Source organism: Ovis aries, chromosome X (genome assembly GCF_016772045.2).
Source record: "Ovis aries strain OAR_USU_Benz2616 breed Rambouillet chromosome X, ARS-UI_Ramb_v3.0, whole genome shotgun sequence".
Classification (NCBI taxonomy): Eukaryota; Metazoa; Chordata; class Mammalia; order Artiodactyla; family Bovidae; genus Ovis; species Ovis aries.
Genome location: NC_056080.1, coordinates 142,024,925 through 142,037,905, shown reverse-complemented (window position 1 = coordinate 142,037,905; position 12,981 = coordinate 142,024,925). Strand labels below are relative to the sequence as shown.

Below are 12,981 nucleotides of genomic sequence, written 5' to 3'. Positions count from 1 at the left end.
TTTGACCACCTAAAATATCATTCTTATATAGTTCAGTGAACATTTGAATGTTGTCAGAGAGGAAATGGACTTCCCTGTTGGGTCAAATGGTAAAGAATCTGCCTACAACACTGGAGACCTGGGTTCAATCCCTGGGTTGGGAAGATGCCCTGGAGGAGGGCATGACAACTCACTCTAGTATTCTTGCCAGAAGAATCCCCATGGACAGAGGAGCCTGGTGGGCTACAGTCCATGGAGTTGCAAAGAGTCGGAAATGACTGAGCGACTAAGCACAGAACAGAGAGGAAAAAATTTTACTCTATCTTTCTAAGTTCTTCTGGCTGGTCTAAGAATTAAATTGACATGAGACAAATTAACAGGCAAAAATTAAACAAAAATTGAATAACATGCATACATAGGAGAGACCTAGAAGAATCCTGAGAGTCCCTTGGACTGCAAGGAGATCCAACCAGTCCATTCTGAAGGAGATCAGCCCTGGGTGTTCTTTGGAAGGAATGATGCTAAAGCTGAAACTCCAATACTTTGGCCACCTCATGCGAAGAGTTGACTCACTGGAAAAAACTCTGATGCTGGGAGGGATTGGGGGCAGGAGGAGAAGGGGACAACAGAGGATGAGATGGCTGGATGGCATCACCGACTCGATGGACGTGAGTCTGAGTGAACTCCGGGAGTTGGTGATGGACAGGGAGGCCTGGCGTGCTGCGATTCATGGGGTCGCAAAGAGTCGGGCATGACTGAGCGACTGAACTGAACTGAACTGAGGGAAACAATAACTCACCAAAATGGCTGACAGTCTCACCTTAAATACCATCTTCAGCTCTACACAGAGAAGGACCTTGGGGTAGTGATTTGAGACTCCGAAGCTGCGGAAGGCAATTCACATGGAGATGGAAAAGCAAATCTTTGGTAAATAAATGTTTCCTGGACCCTTCAGAGAGGGTGGGACACAGAGGCCCTACTTAGTTTCCCCCATCTCATCATGCTTATATTCTTTGCAAATATCTGTAGTGATAGCTCTGTTCTGGGAATAGGCCCTTTATCTAAGTTCTTTTAGGAATTTAAGGGGGAAGGAAAAGGAAAAACTTTCTGAGCCCTCTGTTTCTTAAAAATAATCAGCCTAAATTAATCCTCATGTCAAAAATATATATGTTAGGGTGGCATTTTGCTCATCTACAATGTGGCATGATACATTTAACAGATAGCTCCACAGACAGACATAAAACTGCTTACAATTGACAGAAAATGTTAAAAACAAATGGTTAAAATGTGCATGGGAAATGTAACACTAGTAGACTTGGTTTAATAATAAAGCTTAATCTGAGACCTGAACACAAATCTGCCTAGAAACTCCTATGGCACAGAACACTTTGCTCAAATACATTTGAGTATTTCTGCCTTTTTTAGTGTATAATGAAAACATGGAAGTGAAAGTCACTTGATTGTGTCTGATTCTTTGCAACCCCATGGACTGTAACCCACCAGGCTCCTCTGTCCATGGAATTCTCCAGGCAAGAACACTAGACTGAGTAGCCATTCCCTTCACCAGGGGATCTGACCAACCCAGGGATTAAACCTTAGGTCTCCTGCATTGCAGGCAGATTCTTTACCATCTGGGCCACCAGGGAAGCCCCTATAAAATCACCAGTTGACTTTACAAGCCCATCAGGAGTATGTGCTTAATTCACTTTCTCATATATTTGTCCCATCATTCAGTTACATCTTCCATCATATAAAACACATCTTGGATTTCCCTAACTTAGACTAAATTGCCAGAAAAACTCTCCTCTTCACCCTCTGCTTCTAGGTGCTAAATTTATTTCATAGACTTGTCCATCAATTATAGTTACTAGTGTTTCTTTTCTTTTCCTCTAGATCAGAGGTCAGCAAAGTTTTTCTGTAAAGGGTGAAATAGAGAAGAATAGCTTTACTTCTTTGCCAGGCAAAGGAAGCCATTGAAGGCAAAGGAGGCCACAGTGGGCTAATGACCTCCAAACTGTGTGTCCCATTCCAAGGGAGCTTGTGATGAGTTTTTTAGTAGTGGTTCAAGGAGCAAGGATGCTGAAAAGGATCAGGGTGCACGCAGGGTCTGCATTCCTTCAATAAACAGCTCACCTGGCATCGTGTGTTCTTATGAGGGGATTCTGTGGTTCTCAAGGTTATCAAACTCTGACTTTTTCTCTGGAATGAAGAGTGTTTCATCAAATAGTTAACATCTTCCATTTGGCTGGGATCTTAGTTCCAGTAGAAGAACTCAAAAATATTGTTATATATATCCCTTGAGGAGGAACCAGGACCCTGCCCCAAGGTTGCATTATTGTTTCTCCTCCTTTTTCTCCTATCCATTCCTTTCCCTGATTAGCAACTGTTTGAACATGCCCTTTGGAACTAGGGATGGTCATGGAGCCTGGGTGAAGCCTATGTCCTACAAATAAGAAACAGGGGAAATAGAAAGTCTTTTGTGTCCAGGAGCCCCACAAGGCCCCACAAGTTTCAGAAAGTTTTATATATAACAAAAGAGAAACCAAATTTCCATAAAATTTCAACTGATGATATTTACATCGTCAAGTGTAATAATAATGAGTACAAAGTTTCATGTAGCAGAGAACTACTAATTAATGGACTTCTGTATCTGATCTTGGAAAATGTCTTTTCACACAGATAGGTGCTGCCAAATACTGATATCAGTCCAGAAGCATATAGTTTTAACTCAACATATCTATCCTTAGAAGACATGTGAAAAATTCTATTAGATTTTTCCTTCATATCTGCCATTTAGTCCGACTCAATTGAAGCGACTTATCAGCAGCAGCAGCAGCAGCCATTTAGTGTGATTATATTGAAGATTAATCATTTCTTTAAAAAAAAATATTTTTTTGTTTGTCTGTGTTAGGTCTTAGTTACACCACAAAGGATCTTATGTTGTGGCACATGAGGTCTCTAGTTGTGGTGCACAAGTGCAGTAGTTGCAGTGCACAGGCTTAGTTGCTCCATGGCATATGTGATCCTAGTTTACCGACCAGGGATTGAACCTGAGTCCCCTGCACTGGAAGGTGGATTCCCAACCATTAGACCACAAGGGAAGTCCCAAAGATTAAACATTTATAATTGACAGTTAGGTAAAGGCTCCTTAATTCCATATTTACTGCAACACATTGCAAATTTGTGTATGTGCACAGATGGAGATTTTGCTTATTTGAACTTCTAGAGGACTGGAGTGAAAATGACTGTACTGTAATGTAAGTTTTGCATATAAACACTCATTAACCTTATAATTTTAGACTGATTTATTGAGACATTATCAAGTTTGCAGTAAAAACTAACAGCCAGAGTGAATTAGTATTCAATAATAACAGTCAAGGGAACTTCGAATTCAGCAAAATTCCAGTCTTGGCTTTGAGCTCAAAAATAAACCTTTGCCACTTACAAGACAATTTATATTCTAACTACTCATACAGTAGGGCAAGTCAGAATATTCAGCTTGCTGTTTAGATGAAAGTTCACAGAATGAATATGGTTCCATTATCAGTAGTGAATAAAGTTCACTATTGACACTCCTAGTTCAATAACACATGATACACTCAAATATTTTGCAGAAAATACCTGCTGATGTACAACAAACATAGGCTTTGAACACCTTACATTTTCCCAATTCTTGTATATTTGTCCAGTTAAACTTATTTTCTGTGTCACATTTATGTTATCCACCATTAATTGTAAGACACCTTAGCAGATTCCAGATCAGGTTTTGTCAAATTCTTTGAAAATATTCTTCTCTAGTCTGTTCAGCACAATTCATTCTTCAGTCACTTCAGACTTGTTATTGCTTCCTCAAGTAAGTATCAATAATTAAAAGTTGTTGATAGCATCTGTTAAGTCATGAAGAAGACAAAGAAAATTACCCAATATCATTTGCCTTAAAAAAAAAAAAATCACCATTGATGTTACTCTCAATGTGGTGGAATGCTAATAGTCTTAAGTTTATGTTATCTAGACCTGTTTCTTTGGTTATCTAAGCAAGCCTGATTTAATAATTCACATCAGTAAGTGGTTCTCTCTGATTGGCTAATAAATGAAACTTTCTGAAACTGACTTTTGTCACTCATTTTTATTTATTTTTGTGATGAAATTCTAAGATGATATGTTTCATTTTAATTTCCTAGTTCTTCTGTTGCTTTTCTGTGAATTGGAATGTTGTGATGAGTGCTTAGCCTGGTAATCTCAGTGCGTATTGAATTCTTTTTGTCACAGCTATAGTGTCATTGCAGAATAAACACAATTTGCATTTAAATGAAAGCATAATAATTTTTGTTCAACCGAACCTTAAAAACGGGACTTTCCAAACCCTTTATCCCACATACTAAGTTCACACATACAGAAAATATAGTCAGTTGCTGGGGTCCAGCCCCGGTGGATCCAGGGTGATTTGAAGGGGAGACGGATAGGCAAGGAAAACTTATTATTTAATTAATTAGAAATATAAGATTAAATTAGGAAGAAATAGTGTAGTAGGAAAATTAAGTGGAGAAAAAGATGCTGAATAACTTGGTTTATGTGGAAAGCCAATAAAGTTCCAGACAAGGAGTTTGCACCATCTACGTTAGGCCACCGGCATCCTCTTGAATAGCGGGGGGGGGGGGGGGGGGCCCCACCTTGGGCTCCCCATCTCGTGGATCTTAGAAGCTGGGGCAAGTAAGTAGACATGGCGAGCCTCCATGCCCCAGATGGGAATTCAGCCAGAAAATAGAGTAAAGAGAAGACATGGGGGAAACCAGTCCTTCCAGTGACTAGCCCGGCCTCTATTGTCTAGAAAGGCTTTTTATACCTTCTAGATTGCACATAGAGATCAATGGGTAATACAAAATTATGCAGCGTTAGCAGCCCAGACTCTTATCAAAACCAGGCTTTTCCCTCTGCATACCTAATTGTATATACAAGTCTTAGGTAATTTACATCATCTTCCGGCCAAAAGGGCCAATTAACATTTTACAGCCTTTTTTCTGATAAGGGTTTGTCGACCAGAAGACTTATTTGTGTTGTTCTTCTCAAAGTCTGGTGCCACTCCCAGAAAGCACTAAATAAAGTTACATTCTTACATAGCAAAGATACAGCAATTTATAACAAGTAAAAGGAGTACAGTGATTTATAACAAAGGAAAGTAATTAACTCAAAAGTCTAGTGTTGCTAACATCAGAACTATTATATATCTTTTACCATATCCCGTTTACATTGATTAACATCCTCCCAGGTGCCTAAAAGATAAAGAATATGGAGATCTGGCAGAAATCATTGAGTCAACAGTGAAATCCATCACCAATATGATTTTTGGCTCTTTAGAAAAGGCTCTGTATCTTTAAGATGTTTTTAAGCTTTGTGCCTCTCGCGGTTGGGGGGCTGCAAGCAATTCACAAGCTGTAAGAGGTCCAGGGGTCAGAGAGTTATCAGAGGGGGTTTTAAGCCGAGACATTCTTTTGCAGGAGACTGAAGCCCTGAATTAACTTTTTCCAGAGAGTGTCAGAAAAGTAGAAAAATAAAATAAGGCAGGCAGATTCTTATTTTTTGGGGGTACATGCTCAGGAAATACCAGGGGGAAAACCTGAGGCCTGATTCGCCTTGCCCATCAAGGCCTCTGCCACATGACCTTGTCACCGGTGGGATTCCTCATGCTGGCTCCTGGCAGTAAGTCAGTTCAGTCACTCAGTCGTCACTCAATCCTGTCTGAATCTTTGTGACCCCGTGGACTGCAGCAGGCCAGGCTTCCCTATCCATCACCAACTTCCAGAGCCTACTCAAACTCATTTCCACCACATCGGTAATGCACATTCAACCATCTTATCCTCTGTCTTCCCCTTCTCCTCCAGCTTCAATATTTCCCAGCATCAGGTTATTTTCAAATGAGTCAGCTCTTCACATCAGGTGGCCAAAGTATTGGAGTTTCAGCTTCAGCAACAGTCCTTCCAATGAATTTTCAGGACTGATTTCCTTTAGGATAGACTGGTTGGATCTCCTTGCAGTCCAAGAGACTGTCAAGAGTCTTCTCCAACACCATAGTTCAAAAGCATCATGTTCAGTTTTCTTTTTTTAAAATATAAATTTATTTATTTTATTTGGAGGTGAATTACAATATTGTATTGGTTTTGCCATATATCAACAAAAATCTGCCACAGGTATACACGTGTTCCCCATCCTGAACCACCCTTGCTCCTCTCTCCCCGTACCATCCCTCTGGATCATCCCAGTGCACCAGACCCAAACATACAGTATCATGCATCAACCTGGACTGACAATTCATTTCATATATGATATTATACATGTTTCAATGCCATTCTCCCAAATCATCCCACCCCTGCCCTCTCCCACAGAGTCCAAAAGACTGTTCTATACATCTGTTTCTCTTTTGCTGTCTCACACACAGGGTTATTGTTATCATCTTTCTAAATTCCATATATATGTGTTAGGATACTGTATTGGTGTTTTTCTTTCTGGCTTACTTCACTCTGTATAATAGGCTCCAGTTTCATCCACCTCATTAGAACTGATTCAAATGAATTCTTTTTAACGGCTGAGTAATACTCCATTGTGTATATGTACCACTGCTTTCTTATCCATTCACCTGCTGATGGACATCTAGGTTGCTTCCATGTCCTGGCTATTATAAACAGTGATGTGATGAACATTGAGGTACACGTGTCTCCTTCAATTCTGGTTTCCTTGGTGTATATGCCCAGCAGTGGGATTGCTTACAGTCCAACTCTTACATCCATACATGTTAAAACCATAACTTTGACTAGATGGACTTTTGCTGGCAAAGTAATACCTCTGCTTTTTAATATGCTGTCTAGGTTGGTCGCAGCTTTTCTTCCTAGGAGCAAGTGTCTTTTCATTTCATGGCTGTAGTCACCATCTGCAGTGATTTTGGAGCCTACAAAAATAAACTCTCACTGTTTCCATTGTTTCCCCATCTATTTGCCATGAAGTGATGGGGACAGATGCAATGATCTTAGCTTTCTGAATGTTGAGTTATAAGCCAGATTTTTCACTCTCCTCTTTCACTTTCATCAAGAGGCTCTTTAGTTCTTTGCTTTCTGCTATAAGTGTGGTGTCATCTGCATATCTGAGGTTTTTTGATATTTCTCCCGGCAATCTTGATTTTGACTTGTCCTGCCAGGCATTTCTCATGATATACTCTGCATATAAGTCAAATAAACAGGGTGACAGTATTAAACCTTGACATACTCCTTTCCCTATTTGGGACCAGTGTGTTGATCCATGTCCAGTTCTAACTATTGCTTCTTGACCGGCATACAGATTTATCAGGCAGCAGGGCAGGTGGTTTGGTATTCCCACCTCTCTAAGAATTTTCCACAGTTTGTTGTCATCCATACGGTCAAAGGCTTTGTCGTAGTCAATTAAGCAAAAGTAGATGTTTTTCTGCAACCATCTCACTTTTTCAATGATCCAGCAGATGTTGGCAATTTGATCTCTGGTTCCTCTGCCTTTTCTAAATATATTCATCATTATCAAAACAGAGAATATGCTCTGTCTTGAGAAATATAAAATGCATATAAAATGTCTTTTCAAGATTGTGATAATTATTCTGGGTTGGTATGCTAGTATCTGTGTACCAATTCATAAATTTCTTGGCATTTACGACAACTATTAAATATCTTCCTATGATAAATAGCAAATTTGTGATATGGTGGCACTCCCAGGATAGATTTTAATTTCAGACACTGTAAATTTGCAAACACAAGTTATTGAAGCCATTGAGTTGTAAAAGCATTGGATTGAAAGTATCTGCAGCTTAAACTTCATCCCTTTAAATATTTAAAAATCACCCTTCACAATCCTATTCATATGTTCAGTGGAACTCTTAAATGTAACACTGATATATAAGCTTTATGAGAAAAATAATTCTTTTTTCTCTTGCTTATTCCTTTACCTAGAACTGTGTCTGTTACATTGTAAATCCTCAATAACTGCAATATCTGGAAAGAGATATTTACTCAGGCACTCTTTTACTTACCTGTGTTTGATGCTCGTGTGCAATGTACTATGTTTTTCACTTTTAACGAATCATTTAACAAATACTTCTGTTTTTTTCCGTCTTTAAAGCCAATGAAGGAAGTTGTACGACCTCACACACCCATGAAAGAAACAACTACTGTGGAGATCTGGACTCATCCCCAACCACAGGTTTGAAAGGAAACACAATGTTTCCCTTTAACTGATTTTTATGAATGTATAAGAAAAAATCTTGTTATATTTCTCAATATATGTTCTTTGAAATTTCTTTAGGTGACTTTGCCCTCGACTTGTGTGAAAATATGACTGTAAATACCTATTTCTTCCTAGTGTGGTTGGATAATAATAGTGGAGGTAGTTAATTTGTTAGATAAGATGCAAGCATCACCCAAAAAGTATCTTCTAAATGATTGTTTCACTGATGTTTAAGTCTAGTCACAAAGTAGTGGAAGAACAACAATAACAGAAATTGAGAACTACTGTTTTGTAGTATGACTTAACTTCAAGGTATATATGCGTGCATGTTCAGTTGTGTTAGACTCTGTGACCCTATGAGCTGTAACTTGCCAGTCTTCTCTGTTCATGGGATTCTCCAGGCAAGAATACTGGAGTGGGTTGCCATTTTCTCCTGTAGGGGAATCTTCCAGACCCAGGGATTGAATCTGGGTCTCCTTCATCTTCTGTGTTGGCAGGTGAATTCTTTACCACTGAGAAACCTGGGAAATTTAAGGTATAGGACAATTTGATTTTATGTTAATTTGGCAAATTTTAATATGACCTCCTTGAAACAAACCAGTGTGAATTTAAAAAGAAATTAAGCTATAAGTTATTTTTAAAGAATCCACTTTTACTCATCTCCATCAGGACAGCTCAGAATGAGACTGACAAAGCCAAGCACGTTTGTTTTCTTCGTAGAGGCCTTAAGGGATTTTAAAAATGAAATGAGATCAATCTAAACGTTTATTTGCAATTTGTTATTATGTAGCTGGTTTACCTAATGTTGCTAATAACAGAGAGGTCCTGCATCTGACCCCTTGGGTGTCAAACTAATAACCATAAATTATCCTCTACCCAGATATTTTCAAATGTCTTTTACATGTTACTAAGGAAATAAATTTTTAAAAGGTAGATACATAAAAGTATATCTAGAGTATTAGAAAAACAACCCAAAAGGAGTGAGGAGAGGATCACATTGTTTATTATTTGATGAGTGCTTCTGAAACTCATGGAAGTTATGTGTTCTATAATAATAATATCCTAAAATATTTTACAGAGTTAATTTATCCTCTTTAGGAAGAGTTGCAAAATTAATGCATGCACTGTGGGTAGAAATGATTAATTAAATAAAGTTCATTGCAACCCAGGAACTGTCCAAAATTACTTGAATCCAAATTCATGAAGTTCTGCCAAATTTCAAACTGACTTTCTACTCTTGTACTTCTGATTCAGTCTCAAGAAAATTGATGAGAATGTAGAATACATGGTGATATAATCCACATCTATATACTTAATTAAGAACCTATGTAGTCTTCCGAATAGCAGTTTTGAGGAAAAGTACACAATTTTAAAATCTGTACTTTAAGGTCCAAAGATTTGAAATACTAGTCTAACATGAAGTAGGATACGGTAAATAGATGTCAAGTGAAATTAGACATTGTTAAGTAAGACTCTTCCTCTATGAATAAGACATTGCTCTATCAGCAATACATTTTTCAGCCAGTTACTCCTGATTGTATTCTACTAAGTTGAGTGCAACATAATTAACTGTACTAATTTCTTGCTGATTACTGATTCTCCTGTTTAAATCTTGTTAGACACACAATTGTTTCTTATACATTACGTTTTACTAGAGACTCTTTTATTAGGTAAATCTTGTAGGTATCTGACAGCTTTGAGTGTCCTTACTGCCTGAGATTTCAATTGAAATTTAAGATGTGTCAAAGAGTGGTGGATTGCATTGCATACTATTATTATGAATATGATACAGATAGGGACTTTCCAACCTTGTTTTTGGTAAACACTGTGCTTGCCTCTGAAAAGTTTAAAGAAAACATGTGTTTTATAAATAAGTTTTATAATTCCTTATATTTAGTAAGATATTCACTACTCATTTGTGGGATTTTAAAAGCAACAATCTGAAAACAGAAACTACTGAAATAGAACATAACCTTAAAATTGAATTATGTTTATTCCTCCACTGAAATCTGTAAACTCTTTGATAATGCTTCCTTCTGCCATTCAGATGACAATTAATTAAGACTCATGATACAGATAGTGACTTGGAGGGTTTATTTCTTTTAAATGGGCAAATGCTGCAATGGTGTCCCATTAAGCAGAATTGTTCTTATCTGTAAAGTTCGACTAATTAAAGTAACTTGTGAAACATGAAGTAGTTCAGCTTATTCTTTGATAATGAAAATCAAAATGTAAGTGTCCATTTCCTTATAAGAAAAAGCCTTATAAGTAAATTTTTAGATTTTTATTACAATCTTTAGAAAATTATTAATACAACTGGGGTGCAAGTCTTGGGAAGTTCCAACTTGGAGTTTTAAAAATTAACATTATTTTTTAAAAATATTGAAAAATAAAGCAAATCATTTACAGTAGCTTTTTAGTGTGTAGGGGACAACTATGGGGTCATAAATATTCACTGCAGCTAACATCTTAGCATCTGTGTAGTACTGGGGGAAATAGAGAGCTACTCAGAAATGGTCATTTTCCAGTTTTGCACAAGCTGTTTGCATATGTCAGTTCATGTGGAATTCTTATTTTTTGGTAATGCAGCATTTTATAATAACTTGATCTTTTCCCCTTGGATAATAAATTCTCCCAGCTTAACCACCTTTTCTGCCCCCTGATTCTTAGTAATTACAATGCTCAGCATGCAAGCAAGTCTAAAACTGACTAATATTCTGTCAAAAACTTAAAACAAAATAAAACTAGTATATGTGGGAGGAATCTTTTTATGGTTTTCTATGACTTTCAATAACAATGGCCTTGCTTGTGAAAAAATTCTAAGGATAGTCTGATTATGGATATAGACATTAACTTGGTTGCTACTGTACTTCATTAAATCCAGATGTATTGTGATCATGACTTATATTCATTAATAAATCAGTAGTATTAAGTAACTGCTATAGAATATGTGAATGAGGAGTGGACCCATTCAGTTCAGTTCAGTTCAGTCACTCAGTCATGTCTGACTCTTTGTGACCCCATGGACTGCAGCATGCCAGGCTTCCCTGTCCATCACCAACTCCCAGACTTTGCTCAAACTCATATTCATCCAGTCAGTGATACCATCCAACCATCTCATCCTCTGTTGTTCCCTTTTCTTCCTGCTTTCAAACTTTCCCAGCATCAGGGTCTTTTCCAATGAGTCAGTTCTTCACATCATGTGGCCAAGGTACTGGAGTTTCAGCTTCAGCATCAGTCCTTCCAATGAATATTCAGGACTGATTTCCTGACTAGTTGGATCTCCTTGCAGTTACTTGCCATTAACTCCCCAAACCTTCACACCCACAGCTAGTGACTCAAGTCTCCCACAAAGAACACAACTGACCTCTGACACAGAAAGTAAATAAAATAGTGCAAACTCTGTAAAGTGGTACAGGGGAATAGGAAAAAGTGTTGGGATGGCCAAAAGGTTCATTCGAGTTTTTCCATAACATCTTATGTACCCATTTTTCCTTTGGAAAAATGAAGAAAGTCATATGTAGCAATGGAATATATTTATTTTATTTCACAAAATCTATATAAAAGTTACTACATAGCAGGTAGCATTTTAAGCAGTTACAACATTGACTCATTTAATTTTCATTACAGACTTATAGCTATTACTAAGCCTATTATCTATCAGATCTTGACCCTTAAATCTATTTCTCACTTCCACTGTATAATCATAAGGGATTTGATTTAGGTCATACCTGAATGGTCTAGTGGTTTTCCCTACTTTCTTCAATTTAAGTCTGAATTTGGCAATAAGGAGTTCATGATCTGAGCCACAGTCAGCTCCCGGTCTTGTTTTTGTTGACTGTATAGAGCTTCTTCATCTTTGGCTGCAAAGAATATAATCAATCTGATTTCAGTGTTGACCATCTGGTGATGTCCATGAGTAAAGTCTTCTCTTGTGTTGTTGGAAGAGGGTGTTTGCTATGACCAGCACATTTTCTTGGAAAAACTCTATTAATCTTTGCCCTGCTTCATTTCTCATTCCAAGCCCAAATTTGGCTGTTACTCCAGGTGTTTCTTGACTTCCTAATTTTGCATTCCAGTCCCTATAATGAAAAGGATATCTTTTTTTGGTGTTAGGGATCAAGATCATCCCCATGGAAAATAAATGCAAAAGATCAAAATGGCTGGCTGGGGAGGCCTTACAAATAGCTGTGAAAAGAAGAGAGGCAAAAAGCAAAGGAGAAAAGGAAAGATATAAGCATCTGAATGCAGAGTTCCAAAGAATAGCAAGAAGAGATAAGAAAGCTTTCTTCAGCGATCAATGCAAAGAAATAGAGAAAAACAACAGAATGGGAAAGACTAGAGATCTCTTCAAGAAAATTAGAGATAACAAGGAAACATTTCATGCAAAGAATGGCTCGATAAAGGACAGAAATGGTATGGACCTAACAGAAGCAGAAGATATTAAGAAGAGGTGGCAAGAATACACGGAAGAACTGTACAAAAAAGATCTTCATGACCCATATAATAATGATGATGTGATCACTCATCTAGAACCAGACATCTTGGAATGTGAAGTCAAGTGGGCCTTAGAAAGCATCACTATGAAGAAAGCTAGTGGAGGTGATGGAATTCCAGTTGAGCTGTTTCAAATCCTGAAAGATGATCCTGTGAAAGTGCTGCACTCAATATGCCAACAAATATGGAAAACTCAGCAGTGGCCACAGGACTGGAAAAGGTCAGTTTTCATTCCAATCCCAAAGAAAGGCAATGCCAAAGAATGCT

At 37.7% G+C, this 12,981-nt stretch overlaps 1 protein-coding gene across 2 annotated transcripts in view; it reads left to right on the top strand.

Moving 5' to 3' along the window:
* Positions 1 to 12,981, top strand: part of PCDH11X (protocadherin 11 X-linked) — a 925,502-nt gene that overhangs the window by 423,548 nt on the left and 488,973 nt on the right. For both annotated transcript variants that reach the window (XM_060407578.1, XM_027963067.2), the window contains exon 4: positions 8,113 to 8,193. In XM_060407578.1, coding sequence (XP_060263561.1) covers positions 8,113 to 8,193 — 81 coding nt within the window. The remainder of the gene's footprint in view (positions 1 to 8,112; positions 8,194 to 12,981) is intronic.